Source organism: Scyliorhinus canicula, chromosome 24, assembly GCF_902713615.1.
Source record: "Scyliorhinus canicula chromosome 24, sScyCan1.1, whole genome shotgun sequence".
Classification (NCBI taxonomy): domain Eukaryota; kingdom Metazoa; phylum Chordata; class Chondrichthyes; order Carcharhiniformes; family Scyliorhinidae; genus Scyliorhinus; species Scyliorhinus canicula.
Window position 1 is genome coordinate 15,641,329 of NC_052169.1, and position 20,829 is coordinate 15,662,157.

The following is a 20,829-nucleotide window of genomic DNA, read 5'->3' on the forward strand; positions in this document are numbered from 1 at the left end:
GCGCACCGTTACATCACTCCATCCAAGCAACCCATTCAGAACTGGGCAGCATGGCAGCACAGCGGTGAGCACTGTTGCTTCACAGCTCCGGGGTCCCGGGTTCGATTCCCGGCTTGGGTCACTGTCTGCGCGGAGTCTGCACGTTCTCCCCCGTGCCTGCGTGGGTTTCCTCCCGGCGCTCCGGTTTCCTCCCACAAGCCCAAAGACGTGCTGTTAGGTGGATTGGACATTCGGAATTCTCCCTCTGTGTACCCGAACAGGCGCCGGAATCTGCCGACGAGGGGCTTTTCACAGTAACCTCATTGCTGTGTTAATGTAAGCCTACTTGTGGCAATAAAGATTATTATTATTCAACTATCGCGTGTCAACCGTCACGGTGTAGTTGCAGTCTACAACTATTGGGTGGCTCTGGGGAGCAGGTTACTGAAGATTCGCTTTTACCTCCCAGTCGCCGTATCGTTTTCCGAAAATAAATCAGATGATTTGCGAGACTAAATACATGAAGCCATAATGTACATTAAGGAACACGAGGAGACTGGATTGCGGCTGGTTGGCTGGTGGGAGGGGGGGGGGGGGGGGGCTGAAGTTTCACATTCGGAGCAATGTAGAATAGGGAAAAGTGTGGCCGAATGGCCTCCTTCTGCACTGTAAGTTCGATGATTCTATGCAGCGCAGTGAGAAGCTACGGGTGTAACATGTGCGGCCACCCCGGCCTTGCTGTCATGTCAAGGACAGCGTAAATGGTGGTCACTGCGTGTTTTCTCACGGAAAGGACTCACAGTTAATCGCAATGTACAAAGGAGGTGTGACTTTCAGAGGAAACATACTTATCCCATTCAGGAAGTTGGTGTCCAAAGCGAAATCGCGATTCCTGAATGCAACCACACTGTTGGTCAGTGTGCCAACGACATTATCTTTGATTGTTGTTCCTTCCTTGAATACTGTTGCTACATCTGCTATGACAGATCCAGCCCTATAAAGAGATGGGAAGAAACCGGGAAAACTTTGACTGGCATGGTCTCACTCTAGTCCCAGATGAGCTGAATGACTGATGTTACCAATGACTTGTAGCTGCATGGCAGACAATCCCGACAACGAGAAAGGCTATGGCCCTAAACCATGATGTACAAACATTAATTGCACTTTTGTGCTTTCTTGTCATCTTCAAATGAATTTCAGGAGACCTTTACTCACCTAAACCCATTGATTATGACCTCAGTGAAGTTAGAATTGTTTGCAAAGATATCATTAATCTGTAACACAAAAAAGACAAGGTCAAAGGATTTAACACCAGCCCCAGTCATGTCAGTGGAGAGCCGCCTGTGAAGTCATCCAAACTCCCTGGCTCGGTCAACCCATGCACTTTACCTACAACTTTCAATTCATTGAATATTTTTCCCTCTTTAATCCGGTGTTTTCAACAGTACAAACCAAACCTCTGATATGTTTAGCCTGGGGATGGTCGGAGACTCTCGTTCCGCCAGCAAGTGTGTGCGATTGAAGGGGCAACACAAATGCAGGACTCACTCCATCAGATTCCACAGCTGCGCACCTCTCTCTCAGTATCTGAGCTGATTTTATTGCTCCTGAGGGAGAGCGTTGCATGGTGGGAGGAGACCGAGGGGAGTTCGGCGATCGAGCTCCAGATGCACAACACTTCCGCATGGATCTGACAGGCCGAAAACTAAGGTGGGACTCAAGAGCGGAATACGGTCACCTCTATGACGGAATTCAGAACCACGTTGCGATGTCACCCCGCCCCCCCCCCCCTCCACAACAACCCCTCACCCCTACCACCCTCTATTATAACATGAATGAAGAAATGTGGTGAATGGCGACCCTATATTATAGAATTTGCAGTGTAGAAGGAGGCCATTTGGCCCATCGAGTATACACCGGCCCTTAGAAAGAGCACCTTGCTTAATCCCACGTCTCCACCCTATCCCCATAACCCAGTAATCCCACTTTACCGTTGGACACTGAGGGGCAATGTATCACGTCCAATCCACCAAACCTACACGTCTTTGGACTGCGGGAGGAAACCGGAGCACCCGGAGGAAACCCACGCAGGCACGGTGAAAACGTGCATGTTCCGCACAGACAGTCACCTGAGGCCGGAATCGAACCCCCCCCCCCCCCCCCAATCGTGAAGCAACAGTGCTAACCACTGTGCTACCGCGCCAGGGATTTTTTTTTATTTTGACCTGGCCTTCGAAAGCCTGAGCCTCCCTCTGTCCCTGCCTGAATTCCCAGCCTGTACTCCTGCTGCCTGAAGCTTTGCGCCATGAAGGTTGGCCCCACACCACCTGGAGGGTTCTCTCTCCACCGCAGCAACAAACCGGCGGCTCCTTAATCTACATCGCTCAGTGAAGCTCAATAAGTGTGCCAGACTATTTTCCTGTATTCTCCATGGACCTGCTTCAGACGGCAAGAGCAAAACAAAATCCTCTCTTGAAATCATAAATTCACTTCCTATCATTTACCCCCCTTTCATAAGAATCCTTAGAATGCAGAAGGAGGCCATTCAGCCCATCGAGTATGCACCAACCCACCAACCTTGGTGGGCAGCACGGTCGCATTGTGGATAACACAATTGCTTCACAGCTCCAGGGTCCCAGATACAATTCCCGGATTGGGTCACTGTCTGTGCGGAGTCTGCACATCCTCCCCGTGTGTGCGTGGGTTTCCTCCGGGTGCTCCGGTTTCCTCCCACAGTCCAAAGACGTGCAGGTTAGGTGGATTGGATATGCTACATTGCCCTTAGGGTCCAAATTGCCCTTAGTGTTGGGTGGGGTTCCTGTGTTATCGGGATAGGGTGGAGGTATGGGCTTGAGTAGGGTGCTCTTTCCAAGAGCAGGTGCAGACTCGATGGGCTGAATGGCCTCCTTCTGCACTGTAAATTCAATGAAATCACCGATAAATCAACAGCCATTCTTTTTTTGTTAACTTGGGCGGATAATAAGCAGTTGTAATTAAACATCGCAAAAAAGAGTCGCCAGAAATATGGCAATATTGGGTTTTTTTTCTGAAATAGCTTGCAGTTCCAGAAAGTTGTCTACACCGTCGTGCGACATCGAGCTCTGAATTGTGTACTCACCACTTTTGTTACTCGGCTGCTGAGCTCTTTAAACTGAGAACTCGATCTGTCACTCAGATCATGTACAAATGTAGTGTTTGCAAACCGAATTGACACTTGGATACTGTCAACTACAACTCTCGCACCTGAGGGGAAAAAAAGGATGTCATAAATCAGGTCTGAAGGTGCTCTTACTTACAGCTCAGCCTCTCAAACAGCAGATGGTCATGTCTATTAAGCTTGTCACTTCTCTGTGAAACTTGTCCTGGTGAAAGAAGGACAATTCGGGACCAGCAAGCCACAATGCTAAAATTAAATTGCTATGTGAGCGCCAGTTTCACCCCCTCTATTTCTTTGACGCAGATTTTAGTTCCATTTACATAGACAAACAAATTACCTGTGATTTAGGTTTGAGAAAAATAGGTTGCAAGTGAATTTAAGAGAATCATCGGAAACATATGCAAGTGAACCTCCTAGTGGCCAGAAAGGGCAACTACATTGTGACTGTTGACATGGTATAATTCAACAGGGATAGATAGAGAAAAGATCGAGAAATACAGCACAGAACAGGCCCTTCGGCCCACGATGTTGTGCCGAACTTCTGTTCTAGGTTAATTATAGAATTTTGATTACTAGGGACTATTATCATTGTAATCACCAGTGGCAGGAACGCTGATAATAATGTGTAATAAAAAATTGGGACATGAGGAAAGAATCTGCAAAAGAAATTGTGATGAGATGGTATCATTTTTAATACATTTGGGGATTAGTGTGATATTTTGTGTGTGTGTGTGTGTGTGTGTGTGTGTGTGTATGTGTGTGTATGAGGGTTAAACTAACTTAATTCTATTGAAGATTGGCTGTCTTGTGAGCCTGACCAAGTAGGGAGTCATTTAGGGGTAATGTTTTGAAAGGCAAATCTTAACTGTGCAAATGTAATCTTTTGTGCTTAAGTTTTCTTTTCTTAATAAGAATGTTTAATTTCATATTTCAAATCCCAAAAGTATAAATGGAATTCATGACTTTTGAATTTAGTAGACTTATCCTCTCATGGTCAAAATGCCTCAAAAAATAGAGTTGTGATAAGTAGGCCGGGTTTCCGCGTGGGATTTGGTTTACGCGATAATTAACATCTGCCGAACCAGAACAAAATGCGTGCAGTATTTAAAACGTCTTCATGCTGAACCTGAATGAATCAAAGCAGCATTTTGTGGTTAAAATCTGGTTGAAATTGTGTTGGCCAATGTTAGTGTGCAATGGTTGAATATTTTTGTGAGAATTTCACTCCTCTGAAGTTCATCGGAAAAAGCAACCCCTTTATCATTGAGCACAAGGTCCACATTAAGCATGTGTGCATTAATCTCATCCAGCTCTATTTCACCACCATCATAGTTCCTTCTAAAAAGCCATGCCTTTGGACGTGCAACCTTGAAAGAGAGATATTTTTTGTTACAGTGTCCTACATTACGCAAGTAACTGCAATCCAAAAATATTTCATTGGCTGGAAAACACCTTGAGGCAACCTGAAGTTCAAAAAAAGCGTTAAATAGAGGCTAGTTCTTGCTCTTACGTTGCCAAGAAACAATTTTCGCCGGCCCCAACATGTGAACCAGGAACAATTTTCTCACTGACAAGACTCGGTTTTGGGAATGGTGATGTGCTTTGTCAATGACCTACACTCAGTTACACATATGTTAGAACTGTCAGGCGTTGCTCCAGTCATCTCTTTTCCCTTAGCTGAAAGGTAGACATTGGGCGGCAGTCGTTAACGCCCCCCCCCTTTCTCCGTGACGGCTTTTCTGGTGGGGAAGTGGCTGTCGGCAGGAACTTCTAGCCCGCCAATGTCTACAGCAATCTGCCACCGAAGAGCTGCCTTAAGGGGGACTGGAAGATCCCACCTATTGTGAAAGAACGCAATGGAGGCCAAGGTTTGCTGTGGCGCTGGGAGCCCTGTGCTAGAAAATGATAGCAGCCTTTGGCCTTGAGTCAGAGGGTCCAAGTCTCACCTCGGAGCCAGAAGCACATAATCAGAGCCAGTGACCATTGTAAGATTGTGAAACCATTGCAGTCTCACTCTGCAGGTTTGACACTGGGTTATAACCGGCATAGACTCAAATAACAGGAAAACATTCCAAGTGACGTTATCACTGGCACAAAGCCACAGAAAGGAATATTAGGAGAAATGAGACGAAAGATGTAGGTGTGTGTGAAGGAAAGGGGAAATGTTTAGGGAGCACACTCCATCTTGATATTGCACAGGTCTTCTGATACGATGGACAACACCCACGTCAAATGTTTAATTTTTTTGGAATCTTCCTGTGTGAGAAGAGTTACCTTGGTTTGCCTGAGGAACAGCAATCTCTGAACTTGAAGCCAATTTGTTTTTGCACAGCGAGATGATTCTGGGTAACGCGTCACGGTGCTCAATAGCAGCACAACTCCGCATTTACGCAAACTGACACTTACTGTTTACTCGAATGGAGGATTTGATGATATCGAAACCTGAAGTGTTAACGTTATTAGTGATCAGATCAAGCAGGAGTGGTCGATTTTCTACTCTGGTCGTGTTGATTTGAATACGTGCACTCACTTGCACCTTCATCGAGTCGTTACTGAAATGTAAGCAGAAACGTGAGAGTTGGGGGGCTTCCTTTTCACTAAGTTACTTGACAACACTCGCCACTGGCTCACCCACACTATTTCATTACATCACCATCAGAAATGCAACGAAAGCCTGAGGAAATTGACAATCTTAGAATTCCACAGTTTCTTTTTTAAATTTAGAGTACACGGTTATTTTTTTTTCCAATTAAGGGGCAATTTAGCCATGGCCAATCCACCTAACCTGCACATCTTTGGGTTGCAGGGGTGAAACCCACGCAGACCCGGGGAGAATGTGCAAACTCCACATGGACAGTGACCCAGAGCCGGGATTCGAACCCGGATCCTCATCGCCGTCAACAGCAATGCTACCCACTGTGCCGCATGCCGCCCCAGAATTCCACTGTTGTCTTTGGCAATTCTTAGCTTAACCAAGAATTTGTAACCTTTGCGCCGCTTGACTAATATGGTGCATAACGCAGAATGTACACGTGGGGTATCTCAGCGTGCTAGTTACACTGGTGCGTCAGCTATGGCTCACTTGGGGCACTCGTAAGGCAGTGATTGGGGTTCAAGGCCCATTCCGAGACTTGAGAACAGAAATTGAGGCGGATGCTCCCAGTGCAGTGCTGAGGGAGTGCTGCATTGTTGGAGGTACGGCTGACTTTTGGCTGTGACATCCAGCAAATGTCGATTGCTCTCTCAATTAAGCGTAAAAGTAAAATCCCATGGCATCATTTTGAAGAAGATCAATGATGGTGCCCAATAATTATCCCTCAATCAACATCTTAAAAACAGGTAATCTGGTCTCTATCGCAATGCTGGCTGTGGGAGCTGACTGTGGGCAAATTGGCTGCACAGTTTCCGATGTCAATTCTTCTCTTTCTAAAGTGGTTCATTGGCTGAAAAGAGCTTTGGGGCGTCCTATGACTGTGAACGACCGTGTGCAGATGCAAGAACTTCCTTTTCTGACACTATTAAAATAATCCAAAAGGCAAGACCAGGTGACATTTTTCTCTTCAAGAATTCATTGAAACCCCCAGGAATATGGGCTGAGAATCCCCGATGGTGACAAAATTGGGGGCGGCGCTGCTTTCGGAAAGCTCCGCCCCCTGAAAAGTGGCATACTCTAGGAGTGCGCCGCACTCTGTTTCCGCAGCCTCTGGAGGCTGGCTGAGGCCCGCCCTGAGATGCTCCGTCCCCGACCGGCCGAGTTCCCGTCGGCGTGGGACACGTGCGGCCTCACCCATCGGGAACTCAGTCCAGCGCTGCCACCGTCGGGGGGGCGGGAGGGCCGATCCGCGGGCAGTGGGGGGGGGACTCCACTTGGGGCTGTAGGCACTGTGGGGAGGGGGCAATCCGGGGTGCACGAGCCGGCCGAAGGGGTGGGTTATTTTTGTGGTCCGGGTTCGAGGTGCTGCGTTCGCCATGAAGCACGGGCGCCGAAGAGTATGAGCCCCTTGCAAAGCACAACAGTGGAATTCTAAGCATGTCAATTTCCTCAGGCCACTTCTGAGGCCACCACCGTGCGCATGCGCGGCCATGGACGCGGCAATGCTCCAGGCCGCATCGGCAGCTAGAGATGGGAACCCTACGCTGCCTCCCTGCTAGCCCCCTCCCGGAGCAGGGAATCGGTGGGCGTTTTGCGCATCGTGGGGACTTAGCCTCTCAGACGGCGAATCCCAGCCCGTGATTCTGTACTTCAATTTCCACCAAACACTAGGATCCCACCAACTGAACATTCGGCCAGTCTGCATTTGTGCCCTGTTCTATCGTGGTAGCCAATTATGCCAATGTTGGGAAAGATATTTAGGTCCACTTTGCTCAGTAAAGCACCAAGGGAATGGAATCAATTTCTGAAGCCAGTACAAGTCTGACCTTTGTTATCTGAGTTCTGATTTAGAACATAAAGAACATAAGAACCAGGAGCAGGAGTAGGCCACCTGGCCCCTCGAGCCTGCTCCGCCATTCAATGAGATCATGGCTGATCCTTTTGTGGACTCAGCTCCACTTTCCGGCCCAGAAAGTGTTGTACGATCAGGAAAGGAATCATCTGTGAGGTGGGCTGGCAGATAAGATAACAGCGAATGGTGAAAGATAAATCTTCAAACTAAATTGTGAGAGCAGGGCAAAACGTTCAAATGAACGAAAGAGAAATTTAGGATTGTTCCCAGGAAATTATTCCTCACATAGAACCAGGGGACACACTTTCAAGATAAGAGGCAGAAATGGGACACGAAGAAGAATGTTTTTACGCAGAGGGTAGTGGGAGTCTTGAATTCGCTGCCTGAGTTGGCGGTGGAGACAGAGACCCTGAACTCTTTTAGAAAGTAGCTGGATCTACACCTTAAGTGCTGTAAACTACAGGGCAATGGAGCGGGTGCAGGTGGGATTAGAATGAGCACCTGGGTGTCCTTGGGCTAGCATGGACAAGATGGGCTGAATGGCCTCCTCCCGTACCTTTTCTATGGTTCTACGATATCTGGCCTAATTTTAACATCTGCCAGCAGTGAGGAATGGGTAATCTGTGTTCGGACCCGACAGGATTCCGGGGATGTGGGAATAGTGGGGGTAATGATCAGCCATGGCTATATTGCACGGCAGAACCAGTTTGAGCATTTGACCTGTCGACTCCTCGTCACATCTCTTCACGTTCTGATAAACCAGCGACCTGACTGCAGAAATTCTCTTCCAACCTCAGCCTGGAAGTTGTCAGCGTTGAGGGAAATGTGTTTATTCAAACACTAAATTATCCCGCCTTAAGATGGTGGACTGACTCAAGGGAAGGTTAGTTACGGGGGCGGGTTTCTGTGTCCCCAACGGGAGCCTAAGTGCCGACGCCGAAGTAAAAACTGGAGTCTTTCACTCCGGCGTCGGAGCCCGTACCCCGGACCCCTCGGCCCATCCGGGACGGAGAATTGCCGTTGCGGCGATTCTCTGAGTGGCCCGGCGCGGATCGCGCGGCGCTGGTTCCGGGGGGGGGGGGGAATCGCGTGCGGGTGTCGGGGAGGCGTGGCGCGATTCGCGCGGTGGCCCCGGTGATTCTCCCACCCGGCGTGGGGGGGGGGGGGTGAGAATCCCGGCCCACATGTCCCCATGTTGCCAATAGTCTGTCAATAATAAAAGGCAATTATCTGCTGAAAGATTAACCTCAAATGCACTTGGTTACACATTCCCGACGGATGCAGCGCTGACATCCTTCAAAGCCCTGAGAATACTCAGGGTGGAAGTGGACGTACCTGAACGTTACAACCGAATTCGGCAGCACATTTGGGTCAAATCCGGCTTTGAGAACTCCTTCAAGCTGTGGAATTGAGAGAGAGAAGGTCAGTTGGGCAAATCGTATCCTTGATCCAGGATGTTTGACAGACCACAGGGAGACTAACAAATTGAAATGAAGGTACACTGTAACCTTTCCAGACTGGAAGTCTAGTCATCGGAAAAAAAAACATTTGGCTAGGAACGGAGATGCGTGAGACATATGCACTAGGGAACCAGCTACCCATCCTCCCACACCACGGATATGGGGAACACTCCTAATGGAGCTCCCCAAAGGGGGAGGGTGGATTCCGAATGTGGGGGGGGGGGGGGGGGGGGGTATACGGCAGTGAAACCCTTTAACAAACTGTTAATCTTTCAAAATAAGGCTCCTGACTCTTCCAGGCGCGAAACGTGTTATGTCACCAGACTTGAGACAATTATAAAACGCGATCTCGGCGGCAAGATCCTTGTTTTCTGACCCGTGATAAGGGTGGCACGGTAGCACAGCGGTTAGCACAGTTGCTTCACAGCGCCAGGGTGCCCGGTTCGATTCCCGGCTTGGGTCACTGTCTGTGCGGAGTCTGCACGTTCTCCCCGTTGTCTGCGTGGGTTTCCTCCGGGTGCTCCGGTTTCCTCCCACAAGTCCCGAAAGACGAGCTTGTTAGGTGAATTGGACATTCTGAATTCTCCCTCCGTGTACCCGAACAGGCGCCGGAATGTGGCGACTCGGGGATTTTCACAGTAACTTCATTGCAGTGTTAATGTAAGCCTACTTGTGACAATAAAGATTTTTATTATTATTTATATTACTCGCCCCCGTCGTCGCTTGTGCTGTGTCTGTGAGTAAACAAAAATTGCGGCTCTGGTATTTGGATAAGTAAAACAACTGTTATTACTATTTTATAATGTTTTTAGCGCTGTATTATGCTTTGGGTAAATACTTATAGCTTCTGATTCACACACTTGTGGTTAAGCGTTCTAATCTCCAATCCAGAGAATTTCAAAATCCAGGAATGACTTGACCGCTGTCAATCTGGACTGGAGAGGTTACAGTGTACTGGCAATTTGTGATCACATACCCAGGTAAGAATATTACTTTTCAGGCTCATAAATTCACTGGAAGTACTGTTGTTGAGGTTTCCATTGAAAGTCTCGTTTTCAATCACAAAGTCAATATTCAGAACCATTGGCTCCAGATTGCTCAATGTGATATCTGAAAAAAAAAGAAAGAGATTGGACATTAAGACACAGTCAACCAATAAAGTCGATCATGGGGCAGCACGGTGGCGCAGTGGGTTAGCCCTGTTGCCTCACGGCGCCGAGGTCCCAGGTTCGATCCCGGCTCTGGGTCACTGTCCGTGTGGAGTTTGCACATTCTCCCCGTGTTTGCGTGGGTCTCGCCCCCACAACCCAAAGATGTGCAAGGTAGGTGGATTGGCCACACTAAATTGCCCCTTAATTGGAAAAAATGAATTGGGTACTCTAAATTTAAAGAACATTTAAAAAAAAAAATAAGTAAATAAATAAAGTCGATCATGACTTTACCAGGGGCTGGTTTAGCTCACTGAGTTAAATCGCTGGCTTTTCTTTTAAATTTAGAGTACCCAATTATTTTTTCCAATTAAGGGGGCAATTTAGAGTAGCCAATCTACCTATCCTGCACATCTTTGGGTTGTGGGGTGAAACCCACGCAGACACGGGGAGAATGTGCAAACTCCACACGGACAGTGACCCAGGGCCGGGATTCGAACCCGGGTCCTCAGCGCCGTAGGCAGCAATGCTAACCACTGTGCCACCGTGCTGCTCCAATTGCTGGCTTTTAAAGCAGACCAAGCAGGCCAGCAGCACGGTTCGATTCCCGTACCAGCCTCCCCGAACAGGCGCCGGAATGTGGCGACTAGGGGCTTTTCCCAGTAACTTCATTGAAGCCTACTTGTGACAATAAGCCATTTTCATTTCATGAAGCACTTTGGTCTCCTTGCTCCTGGTGGGCGGGCCCGCTCCCAGTGGGAATTCTGATTGGGAAATTTGCCGGCACTACCCGCCCAGATTTCAAGTGACAGATGTTTAAGTTGCACGGACAACATGGAAGCAATTTCTCTGTCTGTAGTCTCCAATGGAGAGGACTCGATCTGGGACGCACATCCAAAATTTCTACCCTTCCATCCTCATTGACCTCAGGGGTGCGGCCTTAGTAGCATTGCTATTGGGTTAGGGATCGGCACAGGCTTTCGAATATGGTTTGTTCAAATTTTGATTGGTCGCCCAGGATCCTTACTCTGCTGTGTTGCCCTTTAAAGGACACTCACCGCAGGTAAGTGCTTTCTGACATGTTACTATACAAGAAATGGTCCCAAAGGAAGCGGCTCTACCCCTTGCTGGACCATAGATTTGATTAAATCGCACGGAAACATTCATGTTGACATTGCTGAAGGGAGGTTTCAACACTTTCGAAATTTTTTTTTCTGTAAATGCACAGTAAACATTTTTATATTTAGGGCGCGATTTAATGGAAAAGTTTCTAAGTGTCATTTGTGACGGGTTTTGCTGGCTCTGTCAGCGAGTTCCCCTCTGCAATTTAACCGCACTGAGTCACTTTTCTTGGGTCCTGGGGAGTTTCTCCCCGGTCAAGCCCACGCTTAGCTTCGAATTTTGTCCATCACTGGGGAGCTGAAGGTGCTGGCCAGGCCGGCTCCTCAGAGAACAGGCCACCATTTTGAAAGGGTGCCCTGATCTATAAATTGGCCTGAGGGTCTCCCCCACGCCCCCCTATGGGCAATGTCACCCCCCCCCCTCGCACATATGGGTATTGCCCCACACCCCCCCAAGTGATGACACCCCACTTTGGGGTTGTTGAGCGGCCCCCTTTTCAGTCCTTCCCACACCCCCTTTTGGTCCCCCCCCCAGACTTCCATGTCCCCCACTTTCAACCCCCCCCCCAACCTTCGGACGGTCCCTTCGTGCCTGCCCTGCACCATCCGCCCCCATCCTTCATAACCCCCTCCACCCTCCTTTCATGTGCATAGCCCCCTAAGGCCCTGACCTTTGACAGTGCCACCCTGACTGTCTTTCTGCCAGCTTGGCAGTACCACCTGGACAAAATGCCAAGGTGCCAGCGCCAAGGTGCCGTCGTGGCAGTGCCGAGGCGCCCGCCTTCAAGAGAGAGGCCCAGGGGGCCACCCTGCCCTGAGCCAGATCGCCCAGGGGCCTCCATTGGCCCCGGGAGATCCACCTGGGCGTCATTCCACCTGGCCCGCGTTTGTGTGGACCAGTACTGAACGGTGCCCGGCTAGGGTCGCCCTGGGGAGGCGAGTAGACGCTGAGAGCTGGATCGATCCGGGATCAGCACTCCTAAGCAGGTTTTAACTCCACTTAAGCATTTGAGGCTTGATACTGCCCACAAATTGTGACACCCCGTGAGATCTGATCAGGTCTCATGAGGCCTTACCGGCTGTCGGTCAGCCCGGGAGGAGGGCCCTCCTGGAATTAACCAGTCGAGTTGCGCCCCCGTTTGGCCGCAACATGGTCATCTAACTGGTCAATGCTGGACAAACACATGGATCTCCCTCCCACTCAGCATGCTCCCTCTTTGAATCACTCTGAATGTTGGAAAATTCTAAATCTAATCAGCACCATGCACACAAAAAAACCTGACCCTGAACTGGCCAATGTGCACAGGCACCGCCAAGCGCAAGTCCGATATTCTGAAGCATGGCCAATATTTTACAATATCTAATACCGTAGCCATCTGGGATGGCCACTGACAACTAGGTACAGAGAAACTCGCAAAGCCTAGTGGGCAAAATGGACAAGCCATGACTCAGGCAGGCTCAGAGCCTGAAATGTTTATTTGTAAACAGGAAGTCCAGACGGTATCGAAACTCCGACCAATGAGCATGTTAATGGGGCCGATTAGCATTTGGTGGCCCATCTTCACCAAAACAAAGGACTGGTACTTGAGCGACCGGGACAGACCCAGACATTTCGGCACCAGTCCTTGTTCAAAGGAAACGAAAACAACGGGGTCAGTGACCGCTTCGGACAGGCCCAGCCATCCAGATCCCCGCCCACTTATTGATGCGGAATCCAACAGAGTGGTCAGGGATCACCCAATTGGTGGGGCCCAAATCGAAGGACCGCCCAAAAGAGCGTGAAAACCCCTAAGTATAAGAAGAAGAGTCCGCCATGTGTTCGTCCTCTCTTGGTCCTGGTACCCCGGTCACGGCCATCTCCAATTGCAGCAACACCAGAAGCAAGACTAAGTTAGACGCTCGCTACCAGACGGATGAGCCTAGCTGAGCAGCAGTTACTCCTTCGGACTCGATAGATCCAGAATCGAACAGCGGCCACTGTTTCCCTGACCTAAGCCGGGTGCCCGAAGTTAAGTACAGGTTGTCTTAGTCGATAGGTGTAGTTAACTAGTCGTGTTTATGTTGCATGACTAATTGTGTGTAAATAAAGTACCTTTGACCTTGACCTAACTAACTGGTGTTTGGCTCTTTGATCGATAGCCGGTTGAACCTTGTGGTGGTATCATTGATACCTGGCGACTCTGAGCAATAGAATATTGATATCCACAGAAAGGAGGGCAAACTCACTAATTGCCATGGTTGGAACAGAGCCACAGAAAGGACAGAGTAAAAGAGTATAAGAAGAAAAGACAACAATACTTACTGCCAGATTGGATGGATTCAGCGCTAATTGTCAGATTCCCTAGCGTTGTGCCATTCTCCAGTTCGCTTGACAATGCTTTTACTACTTCTGAAGGAGATAGAGGTTCAGAGCTCGGTTCGAAAAGCAGGGTACTGTTTACTTCTATGGATCCGCTCCTGAAAATAAATCAATTAGATTAACCCTGTTCATATATTGATTGGAATAGTCTATGCGTTTCATATCCAGCTTTATTTTCATTCTTTTTCTTCCTGCACTTAATAAGGTAGACTTTCATCTGCTTCCATGTGATGTGGAGATGCCGACATTGGACTGGGGTGAGCACAGTAAGAAGTCTTACAACACCAGGTTAAAGTCCAACAGGTTTTGTTTGGAATCACTAGCTCTCGGAGCACTGCTCCTTCATCAGGTGAGTGAAGAGGTAGGTTCCACAAACACTGCAGATAGAGACAAAGGCAATGATGCAAGATGGTACTTTGAATGTGAGTCCTTGCAGGTAATTAAGTCTTTACAGGTCCAGACGGTGCGACTGGAGGGAGGGCTAATAACAGGTTAAAAAGGTATGAATTGTCTCAAGCCAGGACAGCTGGTAGGATTTCGTAAGCCCAGGCCAGATGGTGGAGGGTTAATGTAGTGAGACATGAATCCAAGGTCCCGGTTGAGGCCGTACTCATGTGTGTGGAACTTGGCTATCAGTTTCTGCTCGGCGACTCTGTGATGTCGCACGTCCGGAAGGCTGCCTTTGAGACTTCTTACCCGAAGATCAGAGGCTGAATGCCCTTGACTGCTGAAGTGTTCCCCGACCGGTAGGGAACATTCCTGCCTGGCGATTGTCGCACGATGTCCGTTCATCCGTTGTCACAGCGTCTGCATGGTCTCGCCTTTGGCTTTATCTGCTGTGTTTGTGTAACCTACCTCATCACTCACCTGATGAAGGAGCCGCACTCCGAAAGCCAGTGATTCCAAATAAACCTGTTGGATTTAAACCTGGTGTTGTAAGACTTCTTACTGTTTCCATAGTTAGTTATTCCCGGAACAAGTCGCTAGTCTGTCGCCAGGGGGCTTATAGTTTGAGGGGGGGGGGCTACTCCACATCAAGCCTGGTTGACTAGGAGTCTCTCCTACTTTTACCGCCAGCCATTGGCGCGTTTGGAAGTAATTGTGGGTTGATACGCTCAACCCGTTTGGCCGCCTTACTAACGCAACTTCCTCGGCCGTCAAGTCCTGGGGGGGGGGGGTGCGACTCACACCCGGGGCATCCGGCTCAGAGACAGAGACTCAAACCCATTACGCCACAAGACATCCCGAGGTTTAATGTTAGAACTGTTTTATCACTGTATGAGCAAGCTGGGCACTGTGACACATTCTGTTCGCAAGACCAGCCATCCAATTTGACAATGGCAGCTTTTTTTGGACAATTCTGGCCATCAGCCAGAAACCCATGGGCTATCTTTCCAAAGTTGCCTTCCCAATAATCTATCTGCGAGTGAATTGTAAGTTCAAGCGGGTTGGGATTTTGTGCAGTTAAAACATCATTCCCAACCCTGACTTCACAGTGTTTGTATTATTTTTCCCCACTTTGTTTGGATCACAATCTGCCAGGGTAAAAATTGCAAGTCAACATTCCCCGTTCTTTTTTCTGCCCATTCCAATTGCACTTGAACCCAGCGGCCTGTTGGACCATTTGAATCCAGAGTCGTGTGAAAGGATGGCACATATTAGCGAACGAGATGGTTTATGTTTGTTCTTACAACAATCAACAGTAGTTTTATGGTCTTTATCAGGCTTTTAATTCATAGAATCCCGACAGTGTAGAAGGAGGCCATTCAGCCCATCGAGGCTGCACGACTCCTCTGAAGGAGCACCCCATCCAGACCCATGGCCCCTCCCTATCCCTGCAACCCCCACCTCACCTCTTTTACACTAAGCGGCAATTTGGCACCTAATCTGTACATCTTTGGACTGCGGGAGGAAACCGGAGCACCAGGAGGAAACCCACGCAGACACGGGGAGAACGTGCAAACTCCACGCAGACAGTCTGAATCGGACACGGGTCCCTTGCCGCCGTGAGGCAGCAGTGCTAACCCACGAGGTATTTCAGATTTTGAACTGAATTCAAATTTCACCGTCTGCCACAGTGGGAATTGAACCCAGGTCAGGCTTTGGGCCTCTGGACTACTCGCCTGGTGATAACGCCACTTGGCCTCGCTATCACCATTCAGTTCTATTATGTCAAGTGTCTTGGTGTCGTTACAAAGTGCTAACTCTGAAGTGAGTTTCCAAATTCTATCATTTTTAAAAAAAATTTAGATTACCCAATTATTTTTTCCAATTAAGGGGCAATTTAGCATGGCCAATCCACCTACTCTGCACATTTTTAGATTGTGCGGGCGAAACCCACGCAGACTCGGGGAGAATGTGCAAACTCCACACGGACAGTGACCCAGGGCCGGGATTCGAACCTGGGACCTCAGCGCCGTGAGGCAGTTGTGCTAACCACTAGGCCACCGTGCCGCCCAAATTCTACCATTAGATAAAGAAATTACATTCATCAGACTAAGTCCATGGCCCACCTGAATCCGTCAATCCTTACTCTGAGAAAATCTGGCACAGTGCGTCTGAATATTGGATTGAGCTTAAAGAGAAAGAAATATATTAGGATCCGGTTGGAATAATTTCAATAACTGAACAGTGAAAATTAACATTCTTAATGTCCATTAATATAGACAGCAGCTGGTAGACATTCTGGTATCTGAGTCAAAAGGTTAAAGGCTCAAGTTCCACTTTACAGAAGGAAATGTAAAATCTAGGTCTCATAGAATTTACAGTGCAGAAGGAGGCCATTCAGCCCATCGAGACTGCACCGGCTCTTGGAACCAAGGTCAACACCTCCACCCTATCCCCATAACCCAGTAACCCCACCCAACACTAAGGTAAATTTTGGACACTAAGGGCAATTTATCATGGCCAATCCACCTAACCTGCACATCTTTGGACTGTGGGAGGAAACCGGAGCACCCGGAGGAAACCCACGCACACACGGGGAGGATGTGCAGACTCCGCACAGACAGTGACCCAAGCCTGAATCGAACCTGGGACCCTGGAGCTGTGAAGCGATTGTGCTATCCACAATGCTACCATGCTGCCCTGTCTGACAGGGGCTTGGTTAGCACAGGGCTAAATCGCTGGCTTTGAAAGCAGACCAAGGCAGGCCAGCAGCACGGTTCGATTCCCGTACAAGCCTCCCCGAACAGGCGGCGGAATGTGGTGACTAGGGGCTTTTCACAGTAACCTCATTGCAAGCCGACTTGTGGCAATAAGCGATTTTCATTTTGTCATTTTTTTCACACTCTGAGTACTGAAAAGTGCGACACTATTGGAACAGCTACATCTTGGAGGAGACCTTCCCCGCCTTTGCTGCTTTTTTCAGGTCTCAGGTGGGAGATAAAATCTTGTCGGGATTCTGGCTCTTCGGAGAGCACCGCAGGATCTCGCAGCTCCCAATGAGCGAGTCAGAGGCTGGCTTAACATCTCAACTGTAGGTCGTCCGATAGATGGGGATCTCCAACCGTGCCGCACCGCCTCAGCAGCGCAACAGAAACGTCGGCCTGGATTGCGCATTCAAATAATTAAAAGCTAAAACGGGCTGGGGAAAAAAAACCCCAGGGCAGGTTTGACAGCATCTGTAGGGAGAGGGGCCGGACTGACGTTCCAGATTGATGCCGAAAACATCGAGGAAGGTTTAGCCCCAAATATGGGGGAGGGGCAGGAGGGGGGGTTGGCATGAAATTTTGTCCCGCCTCCCATTGTATCCTTTGCCCACCACCGCCCAAATGTTTGTTTCTTTCTCTTCCTTTGGGGATCCAAACCCAAAATGCTATGTGAACAACCCCCACAACCCCCCCCCCCCCCCGCCCCCCGCGCCCTCCCCCCCCATTCAGCTACATCCTGTTAAATGCCTTGGCTACGAAGTGCCAGCGACGGGAAAACCCTGAAGTGAGTTTCTGAAGTCTCTTTCTCCAAATTCCATCATTAGCTCATGGATAAAGAACTGCTATTCATTTACTGACGGCCACCAAGAGCGTTAAATGGAGCCCATTGCCGACTTGAATCCATCAAGTAAGACAGTTGAAAAGCCAACTGAAGCGATTGAGTAGAAGCCAACGTGCGCTGTCAAGTCAAGCTGCACATCGCCTTCATTTACAGAACTCTGACAGCTCAATTGCACCGCTTAATATGGAAGATAAAATAGAGTAAATTAAAAGCCTTCACTAAATTGTAACATATTAGAATATAAGTTTAACAATATGAATACAAATAGGTTGCCTGAGAACATAACGACTTACCCTGTTTTCTACCTCAGTTGCCAACTTTATGAACTCAGGCGTGTTAGAATTGGCCAAGGCTTGGGTAAAGTTTTCCATGATGCTGAATTTCAGGGGTGTGCTCAGAGGTGGAACAGCTGTTGTGGCGGTTGGGATGGAGGTCTCGGATGCGACTGGCGTTGTCGACTGTGCAGGGGTGGTTGTTGTTGGTAACGTTGTTGTTTCTGGGGTTGTTGTTGGTGATGTTGTTGTTCCTGGGGTTGTTGATGGTGATGTTGTTGTTTCTGGGGCTATTGGCCCTGGGGTTGTTGATGGTGATGTTGTTTCTGGGGCTATTGGTCCTGGGGTTGTTGTTGGTGACGTTGTTGTTTCTGGGGCTATTGGTCCTGGGCTTGTTGTTGGTGACGTTGTTGTTTCTGGGGCTATTGGTCCTGGGGTTGTTGTTGGTGACGTTGTTGTTTCTGGGGCAATTGGTCCTGGGGTTGTTGATGGTGATGTTGTTGTTTCTGGGGCTATTGGCCCTGGGGTTGTTGTTGCTGACGTTGTTTTTGGGGCTATTGGTCCTGGGCTTGTTGTTGGTGACATTGTTGTTTCTGGGGCTATTGGTACTGGGGTTGTTGTTGGTGACGTTGTTGTTTCTGGGGCTATTGGCCCTGGGGTTGTTGTTGGTGACGTTGTTGTTTCTGGGGCTATTGGCCCTGGGGTTGTTGTTGGTGACATTGTTGTTTCTGGGGCTACTGGCCCTGGGGTTGTTGTTGGTGACGTTGTTTCTGGGGCTATTGGCCCTGGGGTTGTTGTTGGTGATGTTGTTTCTGGGGCTATTGGTCCTGGGGTTGTTGTTGGTGATGTTGTTGTTTCTGGGGCTATTGGCCCTGGGGTTGTTGTTGGTGACATTGTTGTTTCTGGGGCTATTGGCCCTGGGGATGTTGTTGGTGATGTTGTTTCTGGGGCTATTGGTCCTGGGGTTGTTGTTGGTGACGTTGTTGTTTCTGGGGCAATTGGTCCTGGACTTGTTGTTGGTGACGTTGTTGTTTCTGGGGCTATTGGCTCTGGGGTTGTTGTTGGTGACGTTGTTGTTTCTGGGGCAATTGGTCCTGGACTTGTTGTTGGTGACGTTGTTGTTTCTGGGGCTATTGGCTCTGGAGTTGTTGTTGGTGATGTTGTTTCTGGGGCAATTGGTCCTGGGCTTGTTGTTGGTGATGTTGTTTCTGGGGCTATTGGTCCTGGGGTTGTTGTTGGTGATGTTGTTGTTTCTGGGGCTATTGGCCCTGGGGTTGTTGTTGGTGACGTTGTTGTTTCTGGGGCTATTGGCCCTGGGGTTGTTGTTGGTGACGTTGTTGTTTCTGGGGCTATTGGTACTGGGGTTGTTGTTGGTGACATTGTTGTTTCTGGGGCTATTGGTCCTGGGGTTGTTGTTGGTGACGTTGTTGTTTCTGGGGCTATTGGCCCTGGGGTTGTTGTTGGTGACGTTGTTGTTTCTGGGGCAATTGGTCCTGGGGTTGTTGTTGGTGACGTTGTTGTTTCTGGGGCTATTGGTCCTGGGGTTGTTGTTGGTGACATTGTTGTTTCTGGGGCTATTGGTCCTGGGGTTGTTGTTGGTGACGTTGTTGTTTCTGGGGCTATTGGCCCTGGGGTTGTTGTTGGTGACGTTGTTGTTTCTGGGGCAATTGGTCCTGGGCTTGTTGTTGGTGATGTTGTTTCTGGGGCTATTGGCTCTGGGCTTGTTGATGGTGACGTTGTTGTTTCTGGGGCTATTGGCCCTGGGGTTGTTGTTGGTGACGTTGTTGTTTCTGGGGCTATTGGCCCTGGGGTTGTTGTTGGTGACGTTGTTGTTTCTGGGGCTATTGGTACTGGGGTTGTTGTTGGTGACGTTGTTGTTTCTGGGGCTATTGGCCCTGGGGTTGTTGTTGGTGACGTTGTTGTTTCTGGGGCAATTGGTCCTGGGCTTGTTGTTGGTGACGTTGTTGTTTCTGGGGCTATTGGCTCTGGGGTTGTTGTTGGTGATGTTGTTTCTGGGGCTATTGGCTCTGGGGTTGTTGTTGGTGATGTTGTTTCTGGGGCTATTGGTCCTGGGGTTGTTGTTGGTGACGTTGTTGTTTCTGGGGCTATTGTCTCTGGGGTTGTTGTTGGTGACGTTGTTGTTTCTGGGGCTATTGTCTCTGGGGTTGTTGTTGGTGATGTTGTTTCTGGGGCTATTGTCTCTGGGGTTGTTGTTGGTGATGTTGTTTCTGGGGCTATTGGCCCTGGGGTTGTTGTTGGTGATGTTGTTTCTGGGGCTACTGGCCCTGGGCTTGTTGGTGATGTTGTTTCTGGGGCAATTGGTCCTGGGCTTGTTGTTGGTGATGTTGTTGTTTCTGGGGCAATTGGTCCTGGGGTTGTTGTTGGTGACATTGTTGTTTCTGGGGCTATTGGCCCTGGGGTTGTTGTTGGTGATGTTGTTGTTTCTGGGGCTATTGGCCCTGGGGTTGTTGTTGGTGACGTTGTTGTTTCTGGGGCTATTGTCTCTGGGGTTGTTGTTGGTGATGTTGTTGTTTCTGCGGCTATTGGCCCTGGGGTTGTTGTTGGTGACATTGTTGTTTCTGGGGCTATTGGTCCTGGGCTTGTTGTTGGTGACGTTGTTGTTTCTGGGGCTATTGGCCCTGGGGTTGTTGTTGGTGACATTGTTGTTTCTGGGGCTATTGGTCCTGGGGTTGTTGTTGGTGATGTTGTTGTTTCTGGGGCTATTGGCTCTGGGCTTGTTGATGGTGATGTTGTTGTTTCTGGGGCTATTGGTCCTGGGGTTGTTGTTGGTGATGTTGTTGTTTCTGGGGCTATTGGCCCTGGGGTTGTTGATGGTGATGTTGTTGTTTCTGGGGCTATTGGCCCTGGGGTTGTTGTTGGTGACGTTGTTGTTTC

General features: G+C 49.1%; 1 protein-coding gene across 1 annotated transcript in view; it reads right to left on the reverse strand.

The window, feature by feature from the left end:
* The window catches only part of LOC119956751 (mucin-17-like), a 58,304-nt gene that overhangs the window by 24,714 nt on the left and 12,761 nt on the right, over positions 1-20,829 (reverse strand). Inside the window, exons 5-16 of the mRNA XM_038784105.1 lie at positions 19,959-20,444; positions 18,804-18,833; positions 18,585-18,659; positions 17,956-18,524; positions 16,183-16,244; positions 13,613-13,767; positions 10,018-10,151; positions 8,917-8,981; positions 5,543-5,688; positions 3,098-3,222; positions 1,195-1,253; positions 828-973 (exon numbers count right to left, since the gene is read on the reverse strand). Of these exons, the coding sequence (XP_038640033.1) occupies positions 828-973; positions 1,195-1,253; positions 3,098-3,222; positions 5,543-5,688; positions 8,917-8,981; positions 10,018-10,151; positions 13,613-13,767; positions 16,183-16,244; positions 17,956-18,524; positions 18,585-18,659; positions 18,804-18,833; positions 19,959-20,444 (2,052 nt within the window). The remainder of the gene's footprint in view (positions 1-827; positions 974-1,194; positions 1,254-3,097; positions 3,223-5,542; positions 5,689-8,916; positions 8,982-10,017; positions 10,152-13,612; positions 13,768-16,182; positions 16,245-17,955; positions 18,525-18,584; positions 18,660-18,803; positions 18,834-19,958; positions 20,445-20,829) is intronic.